Source organism: Anomalospiza imberbis, chromosome 2 (genome assembly GCF_031753505.1).
Source record: "Anomalospiza imberbis isolate Cuckoo-Finch-1a 21T00152 chromosome 2, ASM3175350v1, whole genome shotgun sequence".
NCBI lineage: Eukaryota > Metazoa > Chordata > Aves > Passeriformes > Viduidae > Anomalospiza > Anomalospiza imberbis.
Genome location: NC_089682.1, coordinates 97,630,564 through 97,654,927, shown reverse-complemented (window position 1 = coordinate 97,654,927; position 24,364 = coordinate 97,630,564). Strand labels below are relative to the sequence as shown.

General features: G+C 40.1%; 2 protein-coding genes across 33 annotated transcripts in view; both read right to left on the bottom strand.

The window, feature by feature from the left end:
• LMO7 (LIM domain 7) overlaps positions 1 to 14,146 on the bottom strand; it is a 130,162-nt gene extending 116,016 nt beyond the window's left edge. For 11 of the 27 annotated variants that reach the window (XM_068182340.1, XM_068182345.1, XM_068182346.1 and 8 more), the window contains exon 1: positions 13,996 to 14,145. In XM_068182340.1, coding sequence (XP_068038441.1) covers positions 13,996 to 14,064 — 69 coding nt within the window. In that variant the 5' untranslated portion in view covers positions 14,065 to 14,145. Of the gene's footprint in view, positions 1 to 13,995 lie in introns of all 27 variants that reach the window. The other 16 variants (XM_068182334.1, XM_068182344.1, XM_068182343.1 and 13 more) reach the window with 5 other exon arrangements.
• A 5,357-nt stretch (positions 14,147 to 19,503) lies between these two features.
• UCHL3 (ubiquitin C-terminal hydrolase L3) overlaps positions 19,504 to 24,364 on the bottom strand; it is a 45,681-nt gene continuing 40,820 nt past the window's right edge. For 4 of the 6 annotated variants that reach the window (XM_068182333.1, XM_068182331.1, XM_068182329.1 and 1 more), the window contains 3 exons: positions 24,150 to 24,225; positions 21,502 to 21,560; positions 19,504 to 20,234 (listed from right to left, as the gene is read on the bottom strand). In XM_068182333.1, the coding sequence (XP_068038434.1) occupies positions 20,151 to 20,234; positions 21,502 to 21,560; positions 24,150 to 24,225 (219 nt within the window). In that variant the 3' untranslated portion in view covers positions 19,504 to 20,150. Of the gene's footprint in view, positions 20,235 to 20,846; positions 21,561 to 24,149; positions 24,226 to 24,364 lie in introns of those variants that run through there. The other 2 variants (XR_010996571.1, XM_068182330.1) reach the window with 2 other exon arrangements.

The window sequence follows — 24,364 nt, the reverse complement described above, 5'->3', positions numbered from 1 at the left end:
AATGTAAGAGAGCTCATTTTCATTCTGAAAACTTATCTGGAAGGTTTTTTAAGTCATTATTTACTAAAAGAGAAAAATTAATAAGGAAAGGTTACTCTGACGCGCAAACACAAGGTAAATGCTTTCCATAACCTCAGAAAGATACTTAAAATTTACTTTCCTTGGCAACTGTTTTTATTGTCAGTTGGAAATATTTTATATTTTGGGCTTAAAAGAAAAAATCAAATTCAGAGGCAGGCTGCTGCAATGTTCCTGTTCACCTCAGCTGGGCAATTTCCTCACTCTGATGGGCGCCACTAAAGCACTAGATTGTTTAACATCCTATGCAAATTCCTGGAGATGAATGCTCAAATCTGCCAGCACACAGACAAACAGAAATCAGCAAAATCAGCAATATGTTAATTCAGCATGATGCTGAACTCAATGCAAACATCCCTAAAGGTAATCAACAGGAGATGGGAATTAAGACAAAGTCGGTGACTGTAGCAGGATTTACAGCAGAAGGTCCACATGGTGATATTCAAAACAGAAAACCTCACTCTACAGACTGTTTAGGATCTGAAACAAAGAATCTTTACCTCCTCCTAAAAAGACCCAATAAAACAAAAACCCACATAAAACCTCCTCCAGACATGAGTACATCTTAAAGTTGTTGTGGCAAACATTCAGTACTAACAACACTGAACCTTCTCCCCCACAAATTTAATCTCTGCAGAGTGAAACAAATATTAATAATTGAAAAGTACACAAAGTGATTTTGCTAAGGGGGTAATTAGCAACTTCAGTTCAGCAGCTGATTTTGAGTTGGCTTTAAACCAACAGAGCTTAAAAGAACCTATTACACGGATAAGTTTCTGAATAAACTTGTGAGTTACTTGCTGCAGTTTGATGTGGCCCTCAGACTTCAAAGGCCCCTTTCATAAGAAAACAGGACAAAGACAGAGAGGTCTTTATCATCATTTATGGTAAATAAGAGACAAATCCTCTAAACACTAGAAAGCTGATGCAAGGAAAAGACTGAACTTTGCATGAGCTTCACCAACATTTTAGGAGCCCTAAATTATCCAGTAGTTTTTTGATTAGATGATGCCAGTAATTTGGAAAGGCAAGTAGTCCAGGAGCACACAGATAAAAAGCTTCTGCTACTTTGCTATCAGCAGATGTTTGTGAGGACCCATCACCAGACTGCAGTGGAGCACGTGCCCAAGCATTTCCTCACACCTTAGGTGAACAATCCAGGGTCTCCCATCCTGGGCACACACAGCTCAAACTCTCATAGTGTTCTGCTCAGCCTTAGTGATTCCCATTACCCTGGTCATGGACATACAGGCAGAACTGGCAATCCCTGGCATCTGTGTTTAGAGGAATTGCATGTTAAAGTCATAGCACCAAATACACACGCTGCTGATAATTAGACCATGCAGAAACATAAGGATCACCCCCCTACCAGAATTCACTGACAGAAAACCAGCAAGGACGTACAGCTTAAAATTAACATAGTGTGAAATGAGAAGTACAAGCCCTTAAGTGGAAAACTGCCAAATGTAATTTTCACAATTACCATTTAATTTAAGAAGCAGATCAAAAGCAGCACATAATTTACATTTTCAAACATTAAGTTTTAAAGATCAAAGACCTCCAGTATTTCCAGACTGCATATATGTAACTTGGTTCAAGTAATGAATCTATGCAGAGGGAGAACATGAGCTGCTCATTTGCTCTATGCAGCAGTTTCCCCATCGTCTGTGACTGCAGCATGTGAGATCTGCAACAAGCATCATCAACAAGCTCCCATTGACCCTAAAATATTAATAGAAGCAAGGGGTTTTAAGGCCTAAAATAGCATTATACCAATTTTCTGACTGCTGGTGAACTCTCTCCCTGAAACTGGCCATTGCGTCAGAGATTTTTTTCACAACTGCAGCCTGACAGCTATGACTTAACAGTACTTACTCAATGTTCCAGAGGTCATTGCAGATCCCACATTACCAAAACTGTGTTCTTGTGACAGTGCTGTAGCCTAATTATTCTAAAAAGTTAAATACAGAGAAGTGCACTGTGTAAATATTCCAAACCACATCACTTAAATCCCATGCAGCAATGAAATAACAGCAGAGGCAATGTTTTAGTGACCACTGGGAGCTACTGCAACAGATCTTGGTCAAATTCAATGTAAAGTACAAAGTATCCTGGAATTTATAACCGGGAAACAATTGAACTTCTAGTTCATACTGAAACCTCACGCCTACTTCTAAGCACCTCCCAAAAACCCACAGCTCAGAATTCAATATCAAAACCAGATTTTTTTTAGCAGAAAACCAGAAAGCATCATTACCATAAAACCCATGCTAAGAAAGACGTGATCTTTTAGGAGCCAGTAAACAGGAGTTGCTTGTAGAAGTTGAGAAGATGACCAAAACTTCTCTTACTAAGTTGAGGAACACGACACCACCATACATGTAATGGGCAGCTGTGTTCACTACTTGATTGCTGGTGTTACAGTAACATCCAATCCCCAAAATTTTCCTCATTGTACACAACAATCGTCAATACACCATATTGTCTATCAGAGTGGTCCCAGGCATGGGATGGACTTTTAGCTGCATGTCCCTTATGTTCCTATTTCCCTTCCAAATCCCAGGATTAAAACTACTTTAAAAGTAGACAGGAGGGGATATATAATACTAACATTTATACAGAGACTTTAATTCTTATAATATAGCATTAACATCTAACAAAGAAAAGAGCATATGAAATCCACAAATCTCTAAACATGAGAGGGTTTGAAGCAACTTCCTCAAGAACAGCTTTTCCAACAGACACTTCTCATGATAATGATGATGCATTCTCTATCTAAAACTATAAAGCTCTTGAAAGAATGAAGAGCCATTGTATTTTTACAGGCACCTATGTACTAGTACTTTGGTAAACAGGTCTTCCTGACAGATAAAAGCACTGAGGCAAGTTTCATACTTCAAATCTTCTCTCACAAAACATAAAAAAAAGGTGAGCAAGATCCAGGCTATTTAGATGAAAAGAACAATGAGCTATGTCTGGCTGCAAGTAATGCATAGCAACCTAATCTCAAAGGATATTTATATTGCATAATGCTATGGGTATTCTTGCCAGATCTATACTGGCTCACATGGACTTCTGTGTGACAGCAGTCATGCTGCTTCCAATTTCCAGCCTAAATCAGGTAGGCAGACACAGTCAAAGCATATAGAAGTCTCAATCTTCCATCTCTGTCAAAAATTAGTACTGCTACATGCAACCTAAACAACATTTTATGCATTGATAGATTTAAAAATCGGTAAAATTTGTGCACGTCACATCTGCCTTCACTAGCAATCTGCAGAAAAGTGCCCCTGCCCAAATGGGAATACATATTTCCTGCCTCCAGAAAAAAAAAAAAAACCAAAAAAATACACCTACTCTTCTTTACTTGAGTGCAGAAACACTGAGGTTGAGATGAGAAGAACCTGGAAATCCAGATTACATCCCCACATCCTGCCCCCAGGATCATTGTGTGTTCAGCTGAGTGTGCACAAGATTCACCTGTTCCCACATTCCAGAACAGTGCAAAAATAAAGGTAAAACATGGCCAAGCTACAGCCGTGGCACAGCTGGGTTAGGGATAACACCGTAAGGAAACAACACAAAATAAAAGGAGGGTGAGGAAGGCTGGCATACCTCTATAAACAGCCAAGACACACCAATATCCTTTCCACATTCCATTCCCCCATATCGGAAATGTAGCGTGACAGAGAAGTCTTCTACCTCCAGAGAGACATCCTCCTCTATCCTATCTCCTCAGCTAATCACAGAGGGAAGAGAAAATAATCAGATGAGTCACCACTGGAAATCTGCACGGCTGGATCGCATCTAAGCCATCAATGCACCAGACACAGGAAACCGAATTACTGCCAGCTTCCCGGCCACATCTGCTGAGGTGCCGGGAGCCGCTGCTCCAGCCGTCCGCTTCTTTACCACAACCAGGCAGCTTGGGTCTTGCAAGAGACCTGCCTGCAGGCACACACCAAACTCTGTTGCTGAAATGCACATGGTAAATATTCTGTGTTCTGATAATAAATTAACCATTACACAGAGAATCCCACAAGGTTTAACAGCATTATTCTTCTTAACTATGGTATATCTAAATATGTTTAGGGAAAGAACATTCGCATTTTTACTATCATTTCCAAAGGAAGAGAGTTTTCACAAGGAAAGATCAAAGATTCCACTGGAAAATGGAATGACACAAGATTTTAGTTGTCACAGTAAAGAAAAAAACTATTTTAGAAATTCTTAGCTGTGGAGGAAAAAGAGAATAAAACAAAAAAGGAACTGTAAGCATGAACATATAAGCATTTTTCAGTCAGGCATAACAATAGGCTTCCATATTCCATGGTAAGTAAAGCAGATGAGATACTAATTTTAAAATATGTGAAAAAATTAAAATAAGTGTAGTAACACATTCAGAAATTTAGAATAGTCTGAGACTGCATTCCCCCGATCTTTTAAATAGCTAAATGCAAAACAAATGCAAAAAAACAGAAAACAACAGATTTTAAAAGTTGGCGCATTCTATGAAATTTCAGAATTTAAATACTTACAAGGTAAGAAACTCATGAAGGAAAAAGTAGCTATTTACAAATAACTTTCAGTGCACATTTCTCCTCGTCCCTTTTCAAACCTGTCTTCTCTGTCATTTCTTCGGAGTGCACAGCTCCCAGCCCTATTCCACTGACACCTGACATGCAGACCTTCCTGGAGTCTGAGATCACTTTGCCAGACCTACCCCAAAGTCACAGAGGACTTTGGGATTTTATCAGACACATGAAAGCTAGGTCATTAGTGAGCAACCCAGTCTGTGCATTTTAATGGGGATTTGTCTTTGAAAACTTCATCCACACATAAGACTTGTAGCTGTGAAGCAATACCCTCTTGAATAATCATCGAGTTGATGTTTATTATATCAGGGATTTTTTTGCCTCCACAGCATCAGGCAAATGTCTGTGAAAGATATCCATCTGTACCTGGAGCTCATGCCTTCATCCTCACTCCATTTCCATTTAGTCTGAATAAGATCAACTACAAACAGCCTTTTTATTGAATGATGAGAACTCACAATGAAGATGCCCACCTGACATTAAAGAAAAAAAAAAAACAAACCAAAACCACCCCCCCCATACACACATATACACCAAGGTGAGACCCTTGTAGTTAGTTAAGACAGTCAATGTCACTTTTTTACAACCCCTTATATTTGTAAAATAACTTGCAAACAAATGTCTGGCCCTGTTTCATTTAGGATTACATTTTCAGGTGCATCAGTGGTGCTGTTTAGGCAAACAGAGCATGGTGACACAGGGAAGAAAATGTTTTTCCTAGAGCAAAAATGCGGTAATGCCTTTGTCCCCTGCTTCACCTGATCTTAAATAGTTTCCAAAGAAGCCTTTCAAGGCAGTGCAACAGGTAATGCTACACAACTCCTCCAATGCTGTAGTGTCAAACATGGATCTTTATTTTTTCCTCCTCCACAATCACTTTGACATCTGGCTTCACAGAATCACAAAGGCCAGAAAACATTTTTAAAGATCATCAAGTCTAACATTCTGCTTCTTTCAATGCCAAACAGATACTAACTAATAGGACACTTATTTTTGGAGGCAGCAGCAAATGGGACAGTACTGCCATGACTAACCCAGGCTATGTAGTTACTCCTGGCAGAAAGACTTGACATGGTGCACCCATTCACCTCTTCCAGCATCCCCAAATTCTGACACCAGCTGCACAAAAGGCATATTGGAGCCCCATGGTGTAATGGCTGGTTTTTCATCCACTTCCCTAAAGTAAGAAGAAAAAAAATCCCACACTTGTTTCTGTTCTTTATCACATTTTGATTTATTAGCTAACATGGTCATTTGACCACACAGAAAATCTCAGATCAAACTCCAGAAGCTAGACTTCTCCATTCCTTCCTGAAGGAAAAAGTAATAAACAAATAACAAATAGCAGGGTCAATAAAGCAATTCCAGGAAATAATTTATAAATAACACTGGAAATGGGTTTTGGGATTAGACTGCCCCTACGAAGGGCAGATGATGATGACTGCAGAACTTCTGGGCAGGATATCCCAATACCTCTGCAGGATCATCTCCCAGCCAACACAGCCTCAGTGAGACACAAGGGCTGCTTCTTCCATAGAAGTCAGTGCATAAGCATATCAAATACTTTCAAATGCTTAGGCTCAGAAACTCCTGGCAGAGTTTCTATTTAAAACAGCTCCAACTGTATTTATAAACCTTATGAAATTCATCCTGAAGAAGTTATTTATGGCTAGAAGCCAGCCTCCCTAATCCAGGTGTCTAGTTTATACCTCAACCCTGGGCACCTAGCAAACAGCTCCTGAGTCATGTAAGGAAGAGAGCCAGGCACTGGGCAGAAGCAGGTGACTTGAGAAACCTCCAGGGAAAGAGATGGCTCATCTGAGTTCAGGTGTCTGCCTCTCTTCATCCCACTAGTCAGCTGCAACCCAACAGCAAGCTGCTGCCGAAAGACCACCTCCATCAGTACTGCCTCTTCCCTGGCTAGAGCACTGGTGCCCTTCTTGCCTTTCAGGAGCCAAGCAAATACCAAATACCACAAAACACTGATTTTCCCCTGAGCCAACTCACCAGAGCATCAGACAAACACCACTGACACAGCAAAAGGAGGCAGGGGAAGCACAGGCCAAGCATGGGAGTTTCTGACACCCTGCTGGGATAACATCTCAGCACTAACACAAAACCACATTGTCGTGGGATCTACTGTAGGAGGACAGCTTGGCCCAAACAACAGATTTAACTGTCTGTGCTAGCTGAACTGATCTCAGCTACACTAACTCCTTTAAATCTGTGATACATTACAAGGATTTTGACTTCTTTGGCCAACACAGTAACAATTATTTCCCAAAGTTCATATATTGTGTTCTTTTCTAATAGTAACAATTGAAAGCTGAATCACATCCAGAAACAAAACTGAGAACTTTCACATGAGCTGGTACCAAAAAAATGTGCCAACATTTGCACAACATGTGCCAACACTGTCAAAAAAATATAAAGCAAGTCTTACAACCTTCATGCCCTTCTAAGATAATCCCAGATGTTTTGTACTGCAAATGGAAAACACTGTTGAAATTAGGTTTCTCTATTCAGTATAACACAAATGAAAGTTTTACAGTTAAGTATCCAATTGGAAGCTAGCATGCTGTGAGTCAGATCCATTCTTTTCATTGGAAAAATAAAAAATTAGCACTAATAATAAATGCTAAATTCACAATACCTTGCAGAAGCTCACAGCATGAAGAACAACATAACCTATTTTAAAGTAACTTATTCACTACATTCTTTTAAAGTTAGATTTTTCACTTGGATTGACAGTATTCAGAAATGTGAAAAACAGCAAAACCAAAACACTCCTCCCAAGATAATCTGGATAATAAGTGAGGTGTGTCAAGCACACCTTAGACCAGCAGAAGCATTTCTAGTACACTGGGTCTGAGAACACATGCTGTTTTTCATTAAACTGCTGTAGCTGGAAAGCCCGTTTAGAAAATGATAGTTAAGAGTTGTATTAGTCTTGTGAAAGCAGAAAAGGTCAGGGTTTGTTTTGTTTTTAAAAAATGTCCTGCAGGAGTGGATAAAGAAACTTTAAAGTGGAGGAGTGGTAGGTACAAGAAACAGCTGGAATGTATCTGGTTCTTACAACACAATAAAACCCAAGTGTTTTCCAAAGCTCAGCAAGGTCACCGTCTAACGTAATATGCACAAGTGCTCATTATAAACTTGAAGGTTTTGACCAAAAAATGCGCCTGACAAAGAAAAGGTGCTAAAAGTGAGTCCATAGTAGTGGGGGAGGAGGGGGCAATGCATGCTAAACATGGAAATCATTATCTATCATCTCACCTTCTCCTGAAACTATGGGCAGAAAAAAAATGCTTGGCCTCACAAAACTGCAGAAAGGATCAGGACACAGTTCAAAAAACAAACAAACAAAAGGACAGGAGAAAAATAACAAAAGTAGTGCCACAACTAACTCTAGCTACTAACCACAAAATACAGACCAGAAGAAAACAAAAGCCTGGTCAGAATTGTCTGTAGCTCCCCTTAAGCTGCAATGCATTTCCCCAGTATAGAAGACATACCCACTTCTACAGTCAACAAGTTAATTCCTTCTCAAAGTGCCTGCAGATGCTGCTTTCATGCAAAATTTTAATACAACGCTCAAAACTACAAAGAGAAACTTCATAAAGGAAACTACATTGTTAACTCTGCTCAAAGCTGTGCATACCCATCACACAGGACTACGTGAAGACAGACTTTTGATTATCCCTGAGAATGTCCAAATATAGACTTGAAAATATATAAACCCACCTTACAGAAACCAGGAAACAGACTTTACTCTCAAGAAAAAATTAGTCCCATTTTTCTCTCAAGCATATTACAGACACCTTTCCTGAGATCTAGAAGCAAGGGGACAGAAAGAAAGAAACAGAGAGAAAAGTGTTCAGCCAGATCAAAGGGTATTACTGTCACCCTCTCTCCCTAACACATTGTTGCTAGCCCTATTATATGGCATTTAACCACAGCACTTTCATAGTCTGCAGCTAATGGAGAGAATATTATTTCCAGAATTAAAATTCCCACAGTATTTACTTCACAACATGTACATTTATAATACATCAATTAATATTTATAAATCAACTAGATACACTTAGATTTATTCCATGAAATACTCTTTGCCAAGAATGTATACACAGTAATAAAATATTGATGCATCCACCTAAAGCAGGGTTAAATACACCCCTTATGTAAACGTGAGCCAGGACTTTGGCAGCTGTGCTGTAAGAAGTTCTCCAGAAACCAGCCCACCCAGGTTTTATGACTTGACAGAATTACCCAGTATTAAACATGGTTTAGGGAACAGAATATATAGAGTTTGCCTTTTCATTCACACATATTTCATTCTAGCACTATTTAGAATGCTGAGTAGCTCTCTACAGACTATCCAAGAATACATGACCCACAACTAAGAAATTTTTTTTCATAATTATTAGTTCAACTTAAATAAAGGTAACTACAAGAAGAGGATTTGAACAGTGAAATTAGTCTTCTGTCTCCACAGTTATTCTTCCCATACCAGACTGTATGCATTAGATTCATGCTTGGGGGAGAAACAAAACAAAATCACTGAGGTAAGATCTCTATGCAAATACACGGAAAACATCACTGCAAGACCTCTAGATGCTTTTGCAGAAACCATAAAAATATACAGTAGAAATGCAAACTCCAAACAGCTTCAATAAAAAGAAACATTTGGTGACCACATGTCAGAGACCATTCCCTGAATTTGATTGCTATACTGCTGGTTCAAACCAAAGGATTTCAATAAGTTGTCCTGATTCTCAAGTTTTATCCTCAAGCAGACTCTTTCTACCAAGTTACTTTGTAAATCTGCTTTTTCAATCTTCTGAGCAGGTTTGAGAGGGTGGGGGCAGGGGATGCATACACATATATATATACAAATTTGTTTTCTCCTGGAAAAAGAAGGAAAAGAAGGCCCAAAATAATTTTCCAACCTCCACTATAATGTAACAATGCATTATTGTGGATGTCAATACACATCAGCATTCAAAATAAATTATTAGACAATTTCACTACCTATTTAATGGTCATGACAGAGAGGAGTATCAGAGTATCTTTAGTTGCCATCCAGATTAGCTGGGCTTTCTTTTCCTAAGACTGTCTATTAAAATTGATAAAAACCTTATCTTGCTATAGAAATCCTCATGCTGAAACAGCTCTTTCCATAATCATTGGGTAGTATTAGCACCAGGAAGAACTTCTGCTGCAGTGTCCCTGCATGAGGAACGATTCCAGGATTCCAGAGTCCTCATTCTGACACTCTCAACACACTCTGATGAAATGAGTATCTCTCAGAATGTCTGACTTACAATTCCACAGGAGTTATTAGAGAGGAGTTATTATATTAGCTCACAGGAAGAGCTGTAATAATTTGCAGTATTAAGAGTTACTTGGCTGAACACCCATTTTTCAGTTCAGTGGATTTGCTGAAGTTGCTCCACATGCTTTCCTACAGCTTTGCTGCTTCACTCCAACAATTCATTCAGGCACACGCTCGCTGGCCACCCTGCTGCAGACTGGATCTGTACATTTGACTACTTCAGGGGGAAAAAAATTCAAGCGTTATTTGCCTCAAGGCACTTTAACTAAAGATTTACAGACTTCGTGGGTCAAGTTTCAAATTGCTTTAGCAAATAATTTCAAACCATATACATTTACCAGAAGATTAGAATTCGTTTAAAACACAGAAGTAGAATCAAAAGCTGAGACATTTGACAAGAAAACAGCACATACTTCTTTCCTCTCAAACTCTTCAAGGGGCATAATTCCTAAAACAGTGAAGCATGTGTTGGGGGAGAGGGACTGTGTCTCCCCTTCATTCACAAGGGTGAACTTGGTGGTGGATTGCAGAAAGAGAGAGGCAGACTGCTCTCCCACATCTCGAGGCAGGAAAACAGACTCGGCAGTCTGGGATATTTAATAGCTGGGGGAAGAATGCTTTGGTTTGGAGGAACAGCTTTTGGCTTGCTTAAGTTATAATATGGAACAGAACACAGTAAAACAATTTAACCCAGCTATTTCTAGCTTTGGCAAACAAGCTCTGCCTTTCATAGAATGAGAGAAAATCCTGAGCTGGAAAGGACTCACAAGGATTAAGTCCAACTCCTGGATAGGACAGCCTCAAGAGTCACACCATTTGCCTGAGAATATTATCCCAACATTTCTTGAACTCTGCCAAGCTTGGTGCTACTTCCCTGGGGAGCCTGTTCCAGTGTCCAACCACCTTTGGGTGAAAAACCTTTTCCTGATATCCAGCCTAAACCTTCCTGACACAACTTCATGCTATTCTCTGGAGTCCCATCACTAATCACTAGAGAGAAATCAGTGCCTGCCCTGTGTTTCCCCTTATGAGGAAGCTGTAGATTGTGATGAGGTCTTTCCTTGGTCTCTCCTTCTTTGAGAAACTATTGCTAAGTCGTGGTAGTCCAGTGTTTTATTCTCAGCATGCACCATCTGCCCAGCTGAGGTGCCAAATGAAGGCTGGGTGAGTTTGATCAGCACCACTTGCTCCAGGCAGAGCTCAGAAAGTGCCAAAAGTCTCAGATGCAAGAAGCCAACACCACTAAACAGTGCTAGCTTCTGTAGAAAGGACACCTGAGAAAAGCTTGAGTTTAGTACAGAAGATGACCATTCCTTCCACCAAAGAAGTAGACATCTTCAACAGGCAGCTCCCCCAGTGACTCCAACTCTTGTAACAAGCAACATCCCCTCCCAGCTCCCAACACATGAAACACAAGAGGTTGGGGACCACACTTTAAGAGGTCTTTGTACTCTGAAGACTACAGACATCCCTTGTCTGCATTATCATAAAATATGCCTCAACATGAACCTGAATTAAAGAACAAAGTCTTCCTTTAAGTAACACCAGATATCAGATGCAATTTTTTGTTGTTATTATTCTTAATCAAGCTCTTGCACTTTTTTGGTTTGAGTTGTTTGGAGGTTTGGGTTGTTGGGAGTGGGGGGGTTTGGGGCTTATTTTTTTTTGTTTGGTTTTTTGGTTTTTTTGGTAGCATAAGAACTAGGAATGAGTATTTGAGCTCTCATGAGCCAGTGGCTGCCCTACAGCATGGAGAATTCAGCTGGGAACAGGCAGAAAAGGAACCTGACCAGGACACAGTTTTCTCTCACCAAAAATTTCAGGGTATTTCAAAAAATACAGGGTAATATTTTTTCATGGTTTTAGAGTATTTTTTACTCCTCTTGGGATCTGACAAATACAGCTGCTCATTCTGGTTACTAAAAAGCCCTCAGCTTCAAGGTTGGAGGGTTTTTTTAAGTCTCAGAGTCCATAGAGTTCTCCACTGAAATACAGAAATATGTTAACAAAGCTTTCATTAGCAAAGGGAAAGAGTAACAGTTTACAAAAGATATTTTGGCTTGTTCCTTCAAATACATAGTAGCTAGTGTCTGTATGCTTTCATCTCCTCTAATGTTAGGGAAAAGCTGGTACACAAAACCTTACCAAAACATAAGAAGTTCAAGTGTGTAAATATTTAAAAACTGCCTCATCTTCAAAACTAATTGTTTAATCATTAGGACTCACCAAGTTTCACTATCATGTATACACCACTTTGTTTCACCAAGACTCACAAAACCTTGGGACATGGCTCATTACCCTAAAAATATCATTACTCTTCCATACAACAACGGAAATGGTTACTCTGGGATTTTAAATCCATCTGGATCTAAAGAGCAGAGAAACACAACAGTTCTTCTGAAACACAAACCTCATTTCATAAGGAAATAAATATTTACATCTTCCTTTAACATTATGGAATTCCGAGCATCCTGTTTGTCAATACCTTAAGGTTTTCAAGTTACTTGCTTTACAGTAAAATGTTTCTCCAAGGGGTAAGTTTAAAAGTTACTTTAAAATGAGAACAGCTTTCACATATCAAAGGACAGCCACACAAATTAGACTGGGCAAGGGGCAAGCTGAGCATATGTTTTTTCCTCTACACAAACAGTGCACACTACATACTCACATTTCTTTGCTAGAGCTCCCACATGCTACTGGCAGGCAAAGACACAAAACCTTTTGTAGGAATGGTACAACCAGTCAGTATCATATGAAAGCTAATAATAATTAAAACAAATCCCCAAACCCTTAAAATAGGGGTTTTCAAAGACATTACATCACCGTAATGAACCTTTTTAAAATAAGTTTTGCCAATTTAAAGAAAGCAATGCAAGAAAGGTATACGTGAGAGAGGAATGGTTTAATTACTTAAACACACAGCTAGCTCTTACAAAATTGACACATGGGGAAGCCAGGACTGCTGTAATTACCTACATTCACAGAGGACACAAAAATGACACTTGTGGAGGTCATTTACGATACCCTTGCCTTTGGTGCACTCAGTTTAACATTCTCAAGAGATTTTAAGCACTAGATGTCATTGTTTTACAGAGGAAACAAAGAAACCTGCACTCAGGTCTTGACAAGCTTGTAAAGATGAAGGGTAAAAAGTAGCACACATCCTTTTTTGAATATTCCCTCCTTCCGAAGTTACTGTGATAGTGGTTCTAACAACACTAAGTTTCATCGTAAGTGACTAAGCACAAAGAAACAAGCTTAATATGTTAAAATACATCTAAACCAGCACTCTAAATCTCCTCTTTAAAAGCACACCACGACTCTAAGGGAGGCTGTTCAGTATTCCTAACATTTCTCAGCTTCCAAGCCATCAGCCTCGCTCGCTCAGCCGATGCTGCCCTGGTCAATACTCAGGTACATTCAGGAACAAACTCTCTCCCCTCGCTTTAAAGCGCACCGCACCGGTGTGACTCGGGTAATCATACAGAAACACGGATATTTACATCAAACGCCATGTGCAGTCAGACAATCATGTTTAAAAACAGGAGAGAAGAAAATCAGTGTTAATTTCAGGTTGCTCTCTGTCCTGAACTCTTCCGAGACAGGAAGGAGTGTCTTTAATTCAGACTGTCCCGGAGCGAGCGCTACTGAAGTAATTTACAAGACGGCAAGAAATTATAAGGCTTAACGACAGAAGGGCAACCAAGCCAGCCTTTAATTTGGATTGCGAGGAGGGGGCGGTGGCGATACTGCACAGACAGATTTCTGCAAGTTGCCACGATACTTTCTAAAAATAGCAGTCCGCAGCTGCCGACGAAGAATCAAGGTTTGGGGCCGCGTCCCGGGAGCTGCTGCCGGACGGCGGGGCAGCCCCGCGGGAGCGCGCTGCGCGCTCCGCCGAGCGAAGGCTGCGGCGGGACCCCCGCCTCGGGCAGGGACCGGGGGTAACGAGGGGCTGGCACCCAGCAGCACCGAGAGACGCCTCACCTCCAGCCATCGCCGGGCTTCGGCGAACGCCGCCTGGAAGTCGTACTCCGCGTCCTCTCTCCCGTCCATGGCCAGCAGCGAGCGAGGGGGGCGGCCGGTGCTCGGCGGGGCGGGGGCGCGGCAGCGGCCGCTGTCATTCAGCTGCCTCCTTTTAACGCTGCCCGCGCCGTCTCCTCCCCCTCCGCCTCCTCCCCGCGGAACTCCCCCTCCCGGGAGCTCGCTGGCGCTCCGCGGCCGCAGGAATCCGAAGAGCCGCGGGCCGTGTGGCAGCGCCGGGACCCCCGGGGCAGCCGGACGCCCGGGAGGGGCCGCACCCCCGCGGCGGTGGCGGCTCCCTCCCGCCGGGACGCGGCGCCCCTCGCACTCCCGGCCGGCGGAGGCCGCCCCCGGCGGCTCCCGCCCCGGCGCATACCAGGAATAGCTGGGGACAATCGCACCTTTCAGGGCCGGTCCCGCCGCCCGGCCCCCGCCACCTGCCGCCCCGCCCGGCCGGGACTGCCCAGCGTGCCGCCGCCTCCCTCCCTCCGGCGGGGCCGCGGGAGCCTCGGGAGCCCGGGCCGCCTCCGTCACCTCCGCACCGAAGGGGCTTCCCCGGCCAGCCGTAGGCAGCGCCGCGATCCCGGGGAAGCGGCTCCACACTCTGCAGCGTCTGGGGACGAAGTTAGGAGCCTTTTCCTCACCTAAGGGAGGCATGAGACCCACCCTTTGTTTCGAGCGCTTTTCGTACAAAGTGACCGAGGCGGAGGTGCCCCGGCTGAGCTGGAGCCACACGGCTCGGCTTTCTTGCTCCCCTCCCCAGCCTCGCTGGCCTCAACTCTGGTTTAGCTCACACTACCCACACTAGTGCCCATTGCTGTGGCTCATTCGTGGCCCTGTGCCCGGCTCACTGCAACACATTTGTTGCGACTCGTCCACCCCAGACGCTATCCCAGACTGAGAGCTAAATCCCGGTCTCGGTACGGCTCGACCGTGGACCTGGGGGGGAGCTGCGCTGGGCTCTGCCCGCTGCGGTGACCACAAACGTGCGGCAGGTTGGGATCACGCTGTGCTGCAGCAAAGGGTCATCCACCCTGACAGAAGCACGGGGGGCAGGGGGGAGATGGTTTGCTGGCTGAACACAGTGAAATCCTTTCTTCCAATACAGGCGTGGACAAATGCTAAGCAGAAAAATGAAGTATCGGGGAAGAGCCGTTTCCTGTAATACTAATCCACAGCATTAAGTTGTTGTGTTTTGGCTTTGGTTTATTTGGGATTTTCTGACTACTAGATTTCATTCTGACATTGTATTTAAGCTCTCTACTCCTACCTGAAAGAAGACTGTGGTGAGGTGGAGCTCAGTCTCTTCTCCCAGGTAACAAGCAACAGGACAAGAGGAAATGGCCTCAAGTTGAGGAGGTTTAGATTGGATATAAGGATAAATTTCTTCAATGCAAGCACGGTCAGGCATTGGCACAAGCTACCCAGGGATGTAGGGGAATCACCATCCCTGGAAGTGTTCAAAATGTGTGGATGTGGTACTTGGGGACATGGTTTAGTGGTGAATATGGCAATGTTAGTTTAACGTTGCAGTTAATGATCTTAGAGGTGTTTTCCAGGCTTCATGATTCTATGATCTTTTCCTGCTTGAACTTTTTGTAGCATTTTTTCTTTCCATGTCTTCTCTGTAAGTAAAATTGAGTTGCTGCACACATCTTTTGCTTTTATAGCCCATGGTAGAATATACGTAATTTTTAAAGGACTACTGAGAAAAGATAACTTAAAGCTTTTGTACTACACACAAATTCACTTCTCCTGAGATGTTGACTTGGGAACACATCTTCTGTTACAGAAAACCTAAGAATGGGGAAGTAGAATTTTAGGAGATCAATAAGCCAAGAAGCTATGAGCCATCAGTTTCTGCAGTATATGGAAATCAGTGTTGCTGGTGTTAGACTCAGGAGGGAAAATGCAGTGACTCTGGCTGAAATAAATTCCATGGGAGATATCTGACACTTATTAAAGTTACAAATGTATATAAGTTATGTAGTTAGCTCCTCACCACGGTATGATTTGAGACATCTATACTATGAAGCCAGCAAGGAATAATATGAAAGCTGTAATTTCGAGGGGTTTTTTCCTTACTCTTTTTTCCTGTTCCAAGCCAGATCAGCCACAAGACCAAATACAAATGAAGAATCTGCATTTTTCTTGAGTGGGAAGCCTGATCATCAGAAAAAAACTCTCTCATCTCACTATTTAACATCCATGATTACAAAGGTTAAAAATGTCTAAATAAAACATGTATCAGCTGCTGCTGCTGGTTCACATCAATTTGCATTACCTGAGGTTACCAAAGATTTTTCTGGAGAACTACAGCAGCCTTTCTCCAGTTTTTAAGGACTTTCACTTCATCTAAGAGTACAGTTCTTGTCCCTAAGCAGGAGAAAGTAACTAAGAATTCTATAAAATAGGCTTCAAAAGGGGTCATGTTAAAAATCACATTTCTCACTTATTTCTGGTTACTTTATTTCACTTCATAGCAAATCAAATTACTTTTCTTACAAATGAAGCATTTAATGTTTTATATCAAGTAATTCAAGTAATTTGAGTAATCATGTAATTTAATTGTTTAAGTAGACTGCATAGATCACAGCAACTTTTAAGTCTAAGTGCCTCACTAAGTAAAAAGAGTTCCAATATGTAAATCTCATCCTCAAAGTGAATTTTAAATCAACTGTCACAGATAAATTATCTATGTAAACCTGAGCAACCAAAATAGTTTTATTATTCCTTTGCACTAACAATGTAAGTCACCAGAGTCCTAGATCAGAGAAAGATTACATATACCAGATATGACTGCTAATTGTTGCTGTCAAAAGTAGCAAATATAATATTGTTCTACTTGACAAAAATAAACCCTTTCAATGTGTGTGCTCCTAGGGATAAGTCAAGCAACAGCTTACGTCATATTCTTTTCAAGGAGAGTTCTACAAATATTTGACACAATAATATTTTCTACCAAGGCAGGCTTCTTTCTTTAAGGAAAGACCATATTTATCTTGTAAGTGTGGCCTGTTAAGTCTCTTTATTTTCCAAAACATACATTTCAATGTCAGAAACAACTTTCTTCTTCCCTTAACTGAATCATGCAGCCACGATTGAAAGGGCATTGTACGGGTTCTTAACAAAATGTCTGTAAATAACATAGGAAAACTTGTACCAATATACTTAAAAGAGCTTGAACAATCCTGAGTGCTTAATAGCACACCAGCTCCACTAAGCTAAAATTAATGTAAGCGTGGAGCATGCATCACCTCCTCACTCCTACACATACCATTTCCATAGGATGGTGTGTACAGCCAGCGCAGACTGCAGAGGCTGAAGAGGGATTTCCTGGCACTGCGTGCTCGTGGCCAAGCCATGCTCCTCCACACAAAGGTGTTGAGGCTCTGGCAGGGCTGCACAAGTTAGAAAATACAGTGTTATTTTCCCACAGAGCTTGAGCTAATAAGCAGAGATTGTGCAGCACAGGCGATGATGCAGACACTGGGGCGTTGCAGAGCCAAAAGAACCATGGGGTCCGCAGGGTTTATCAGCCTTTAAGTAGGACCTTGCTCGACTTTACAAGTCAGCCAATGTTCATACCTCACTTTTTTTATCCATGTTATTATACAGGTTATGTCAATGAGAGATTCCAGCAGCTTGTAGATCCCTTTACTTCCTGTGCTCCTCGAGACACTGCCAAAGCATGGTCTCACAAGCTAGGAAGTCTGTTACGCTGTACATGTTGGGTGACATGAATTTCTGCAGTGCAGTCTTTCACAGTTTCTACCAAGAGACCATGCAGTGAATAGATAAAGTTCAGCATAAAAACTACTGCATTGCTCTTCCTTTGGCATCTCAAAGAGTGTTCACTAAAATGTACCATCTTACATATTAATAAACTGAAATTAACACTGCAAATAAAAGAAGGAAACCTTACCCTGCAGAACAACTGATTTGAAGACTATGTAGATGCTAAGCAAAACTACAATATTGCAAAAATATTAAGAATTCTTATTTATAGGTTTTTACTTAAGATTCAAAATGTATTTTTCAGCATGACCTTAGAAAATCCCACCCCAAATTTACTATTCTAACCTTATTATCTTTGTCCTGAATTTGTCTAGTCAGTCCTTGTACCCAACAAGGAGCTCCATTTCTGAAGGGATTTTGCAGTAAACAGCTGCACAAAAACAGAGACACACCATTTATTACTTAAACCCACTGAAATCTTCTGAACACTGAAGATCATATATGAAGAGACCATTTCCCTAGAGTAGACAGTTGATGTAGCTTAACAGCTTTGAACTCCATGTTCTCTCTCTCTTCACCCTCTCCCCTATCCTAAAAGGGCCTTATCTAGATGAACTATGGCTTACTTGAGAGGCAATCCTCCAAGTCACCTTTAGCTTAAAATATGCAATATCCCAATTCAGTGGTGACAGCCTTTATTTGCTGATATTAGCAAGAAGACAACACAGATGGTTTGGTTACTAAAGCCTCTGATTTTTATTTAAAAGCAAGTTTCAGGGCTTCACTAATGAGCATGGCAACATAAACCAAGTCTTAATGATACTGCATTTTATTGGGTGAAAAAGCAAAAACCTAAAAAATAGAAGCTCATTAGTGTTATTATTCTCCTTCGTTTTTCCAACCAGCTCACTTATAGAAAACAGACTGTTGTTGTTACTGGACTCTCCAGGTGACATGTTTTAGACAGACACTCCAACATTTTCTTTAGAGTGCAAGAGATGTTCTTAAGTGATAAGACAGATTCACAGGCCTCTTTCTTTTCTATAAAGAAGGAAAACTCTGCCAGAGTGCTTCAGGCATAATCCCATGCATTTTTCCTGCAATGACAATTGATAGAGAATGAAAGCACCCTCTGGGATGTGGAGGGCTCAGTTTCCTTTGGCAGCGGGTTTGATTGGAAGCAAACCTAAATTATTCCACTTCAAAGGAGTGAATAAGGAATATTTCTCTGGAATGTCAAAACCACACACATTAACCCTAAGCTTCACAAGAATCCTAATGTATTAAGATTGCTTAGCTAAAAAACCAAACCCAAACCCATAACCAAACAAGAAGATGAAACTAAAAACAACCATGATGTTACTAATTCAGGTATAGAAATTAGTCAATAGTACCTTAGGATCAGTGGGTGGAGTGAGAGGGATGGCAGGGGGGAAGGCTATCAGATAACATTCAGTAATGCCACCTGACAAACTTACAATAGATATTCCTACAGGGGAGAAAAGTATATGACTATCATGCCTGCCTTAAAATCTCCAGTGTGTTTGTTGTTGCTAAACAAAACTTCATTACAACAATCATCACTTTTCTATCATTTATTTCAGTTAGGTACTTCACATTGCCGTATTCACCTGTGTGTGCCCTCCACAGTCCTACCATTTGAATTACTTAATGTGCCTTTAGGGGGGGAAAAATCCACGTCATTTTTCCACATATATAAATAGCAAACATTGGTTTAACTAAAGTTTTTTGACAATTTATTAACGTTATTAGACTTGAGAAACAAAGTGAAGTTTTATTCAAAATGTAAATATTAAGATAATTAAAAAATGTTAGTGCTCACCAACAGTAAGAATAGTCCTTTTTCTGCCTATTTTCTTCCACATATTTATTTATAAATAATGCACTGAAAAATGCTTTTGTCACTTGAGTCACCTGAAGAAGTTCTTATAGTATTCTTGCACCATTATAAATAAAAGATAGAGATAGCCTCATACTCCACATTTTCAGCCATCACCATACCACATACTCCACTCAGAATGTTACCTGTGCATGATACAAATGATAATCCTGCTCTGAAGCAGCTCATCATTATTACAAAGAAATATCACAGACAGTAAGCCCCAAAACTTTTAAGGGGGTGGAAGGGAAAAAACCCACCACATAGAAATCTTGCACAAAATGCATGCCTGTATAGAAATACCCAAAGTTGCTGTAGGAACAAGCAGCAAAATATAGCAAGGACAAATGCAAAGTTTATTCCACGTATGCTACAATTAGTCAAGATGTTAGGGAAGTATCAAAATTTGTACTATTAACATATGGCAACAGTTTTATTCTTACAATACATTACAATAGAGTTGCCTCACTGGAAAAGACTTTTAAGCTGCAGACAGTGCAATTGCATTAAATCTTAATTCTTCTGGGTCACGTTCCATGAATTTCTTGCAAACTTCTATTGCATCCTAGGGGTGAAAAAAGTACAAAGTAAACCAAAATGAAGAACACTATAAATCATATTTCTTATAAAAAACCAAACAAAACACAACTGAAATACAAAGATATGCTTTATCCAAACTATGCTCAAAATGGATTTTTCCATAAAGGTTTACTAAATAGTGTGACAAACCTACATAAATGGTATTTCTGATGTGAGTTATCACTACTCGAGATTACTTACAGTGCTCATATAGGCAGCCTAAAAGAGCAAAAGTTTTATGAAGGACCTTAGCAATGATGATTTTTGTGACTGAATATTACTTTGTGCAGCAGATGTGTTGCTTGTCTGACTTTCTAAATGCATCTCTGAAGTTTGCCTTAACTAGTACTGCTGCCTTCAGAAATTTTTCCTTTGTTTCAAGATGAATCTAAGCTGGGTGGGGTAATTGAAAGATTTCAAGTAATTCCTTCATCTAGCTTTAGGGTGCAATCTGGAGAACACATGTTATCAGCAAAAACAGAGAAAAAACACATACGGAATAAGGAAAGCTTTATCTAATTTGTTCCCCTGTCCAAACAAGCACAAATTATTTGCAAACTTTACAGACATTAGTCTATGCTCCTAAACTATAAAATAATTTTGTATTTTGTTTTTTTTATTTTCTCCGGTTTCTTCCTTTTGTAATGCTAATCCAATCTGGATATCATAAAAGTCAGATCTATGCATTGCCTTCTCTCAACTTCAACTTTGCAGCATTCTGTGGGGATGAGAGTTTATCCTCCTAACTCAGTGTATCCCTTCCCAATTAATTTCTCAGCTCATGACACAAAGAAGCACCCAAAAGCTGTGAAAGTAGAGAAGAATGATTATTAGCAAGGCTCAGAAATCAACTTCTGTCTAGCATGACACCTATCAAACTATAAACCAAAGGAAAGAGAATGAAAACTTTTAAGTTTTCAATCTGCTAACTTCTTGTTAGATGTACTAATTGACAGGAGCAGGAGTATATGAAAATCTAAGAACAGAAGATAAGTCAGTCTTATCTTGTGTTACAGTCAACCCTTCTGATATTTATGTTACAATACGCTGTCATCCAGAGCCACAAGGTAAGTGTTACAAAGTATCTCTCTTCAAACCGAATTTGGCCTCACCATCCCACTTGCTCTATTCCTCATCCAACTATAAATATAGCTAAACTTGTATAGGTGTTTTCATATATCTATTTTATAAATTTTGTGGAAACACAGCAAGAATTTAATATAACACCATTTAAGAAGTTTCTGTATCCCTACCTCTAAAAAAGAATCGTCGCTGGTTTCACCATGGTTTATTGGAAATGGCTTGCGCCCATCTGTTGAAAAACAAAGTGGGATTGAATAACACATTTATAAAATAATAAAAGCTTCATTTTTCCAGTTAAAACTATTTAAACAGATTTTTTGTACTTCACTTTCAAAAATGCTATCTCATTTTTCATAAAGTGTACACATGCAGCTTGCTGTTTGCTGGTCTCTCCACTGCTGACTGCTTCTACCAGTATCATTATATACAGTCTGTTGCTTTTAAAAAATAATCCAATCAAAATGATGAAATATTTTTCAATATTTAATTTGAAAACTTCAAAGCTGTAAGTTGCTGTTGGTTTAGTGCTGGTATAGTACTTCAGTTTTTCAAGCAGAGTAGAAAAATTTCAGCTACGCTTGATAGATTTATGCAGACAAGACAGCTGTATGTCTGTGGTGTTTGACAGCTGCGATCAGGGACTCCACAACAGACCAGAGTAGCAAACCCACCATTCTGAAGAGTCTGGCACCACTGAAAATGTTTCTGTCATTTAAAATAAATTAGCAAACTAACCCCACAGCTCTAAGTATTAAGTATTTTCAGAGTTTTTAAACAGGGTTGCTATTTAAACAGGGTTATTTTTCTTTTATAGTTTTTTTTCCCTTGCATTTCCAATAGAATAATGCTTGCCATTCTCAGCATTTGAAAAGGAATTTCGTTCATATAAATATGCTTCAGGTTACTTGCAACGAGTTAACAGTATGAAAACTTACGTCAGGGTATCTTAAGTATTTGCTAAACCAAAATCACTTCTGGCTCTGTCTTCCCTGTAAAAGGCTTTTCCCTCCCCAAAGATGCCACCAAAGTTGACAACAATTCCAAACTACATTTTCCATAACTAAAAATAGATTTGATGTTAGAAAACATTTGGATTTATATGAACAAGATGTTGTTCATTATTGTAACTACCACGGCTGAAGATACAAGACAAAACCCTCAGAAAATGCCAGGGAAACAGAACTGAATACACTGCACTGTTGCAAGCTAAGTTTACCTTTATTTTGGGGCTTTTTTTGGTCCATATTGGCAGAACAACATTTTAATTTCATGTGGCTATAAATAATGTGTTTTCTATGACAGAAAGATCACATATATTTAAAATCCATGTGCTTCCTTAGCATTTTCTGCATGCCAAAGCCCACACTCTGCCCACACTGTCTGAAGCCAATGAGTCAATTGAATAACCTTCTTCCAATCAACTGAAAAATCTTCCATTTCCCTACTTTTAAGTTGGGGTTTTTTTGCTTCCTTCCACTGGTACAGAGAGAAGTTATTTTAAGAACAAAAGAAAGAGTACTATTGACATTCCACTGTACAGCAGAGCTAAATGCCTCTTCTCATTTTTTCTTTTTAGGAAAAATTCAAATGGGGTTTCTGTCGCATCATACTTACAGAAAATGGGTAAACATGGTCATCATAGTATGTAGTCTGCTTTTTAAGCAGCATAAATTAATGGACAATGAAAATGTATCAAGGAAACAGCACACAACCAAAAAAAAATGAAAGTCAACCCTTATGCCTTGAAATTTAGAGCCATGAAATATTTAGTGCATCCTACAGTACTTATCTTTTTGATCTAGTCCACTGACAGATACACAGCATCATAAAATACAAAAATGTGTGCCTATTGGTTATGACTTACCCCTGGGAATACCCCTTAGATCAACTTAATATTAACACAAGCCCTTCTTATATATTGCTTATGCTCCATGTTATGATTGCTTATCACCTGTTAAGGGCACTGCTTAATTACATGCTGATTTTCAAAAGATGAAAGTCTTATCACCATAAAGTACTGCAAAAAATAGGTTAGGAAAGATCAGTGACTTGCAGTTTTTAAATGCTGATCTGCTTGCTGGATTTCTGAAGAGCCTGCTGGAAGATATGTTGCTGGGCAACTAGGTTTAAGATTGGAGTCATTAGAGAATATCTGAGCAAAACTAAGTGCTACACAAACTGAACAGGGAAAAAATAGCTGTATTTCAAAAAATAAGGACTACTGTTTCACAGTTCACTATCTACTGACCACAAAAACTAGAGGAAAAATCAGACTATTACACACAAGTTGCAGAGTGTTAATATCTCTTAGTATCCTGACTATATAATTTGAGTTTAAACAGTATCACACTGCTCAAATAATATAGCTAACATTTCTGAAGTGGCACACAGTTAATTTAATACTTCCACAAGCAGTTCAGAAACACAGATAACACAAATGTCCTGTGAAATGTTGAGTTTTTATCCATTTTTCTTGCTTCCTGTTCTTATAAATGCCCATAGAAGTTTGGATGCAGTCTAGTATTCTGTACCACTTTATCTTAACAGGATAGAGTTAAGGGAAGGAAAACAAAAAGACCCAAAAAACAAACAAAAAAAAACCTCCCAAAAACAAACAACCCCCCCCCCCAAAAAAACCCCAAAAACCAAGAAGAAGGCTGCAGTTGTCTGAAAGAAATCCCCAGACTCCTAAGATGCAGTTGAAGAGAACCTAAGCCCTACATAACACCAAGAAGTCTCTCTGAAACTTTGACAGTTAACAGCATCACTACTTGCATTTGTTTCTAACAAATGGAGAGTGGATAAAAAGTGTTCTTACCCAATTCATAGAGATGACCACCTACATTTACTAATGCAATAAAGTGAAGATCTACTTTTTCATCTATACTTGGCGCCTGCAAGACAAAACAAGACAAAAAGAAATTGTGTTTATTAAACTCTTACTGCTATGTGATTAATGAGCACGCATCATCATAATATGCAAAATACCTGGACAAAAGAAATCACAATTGGGAAGCACATTCTGGATCTACA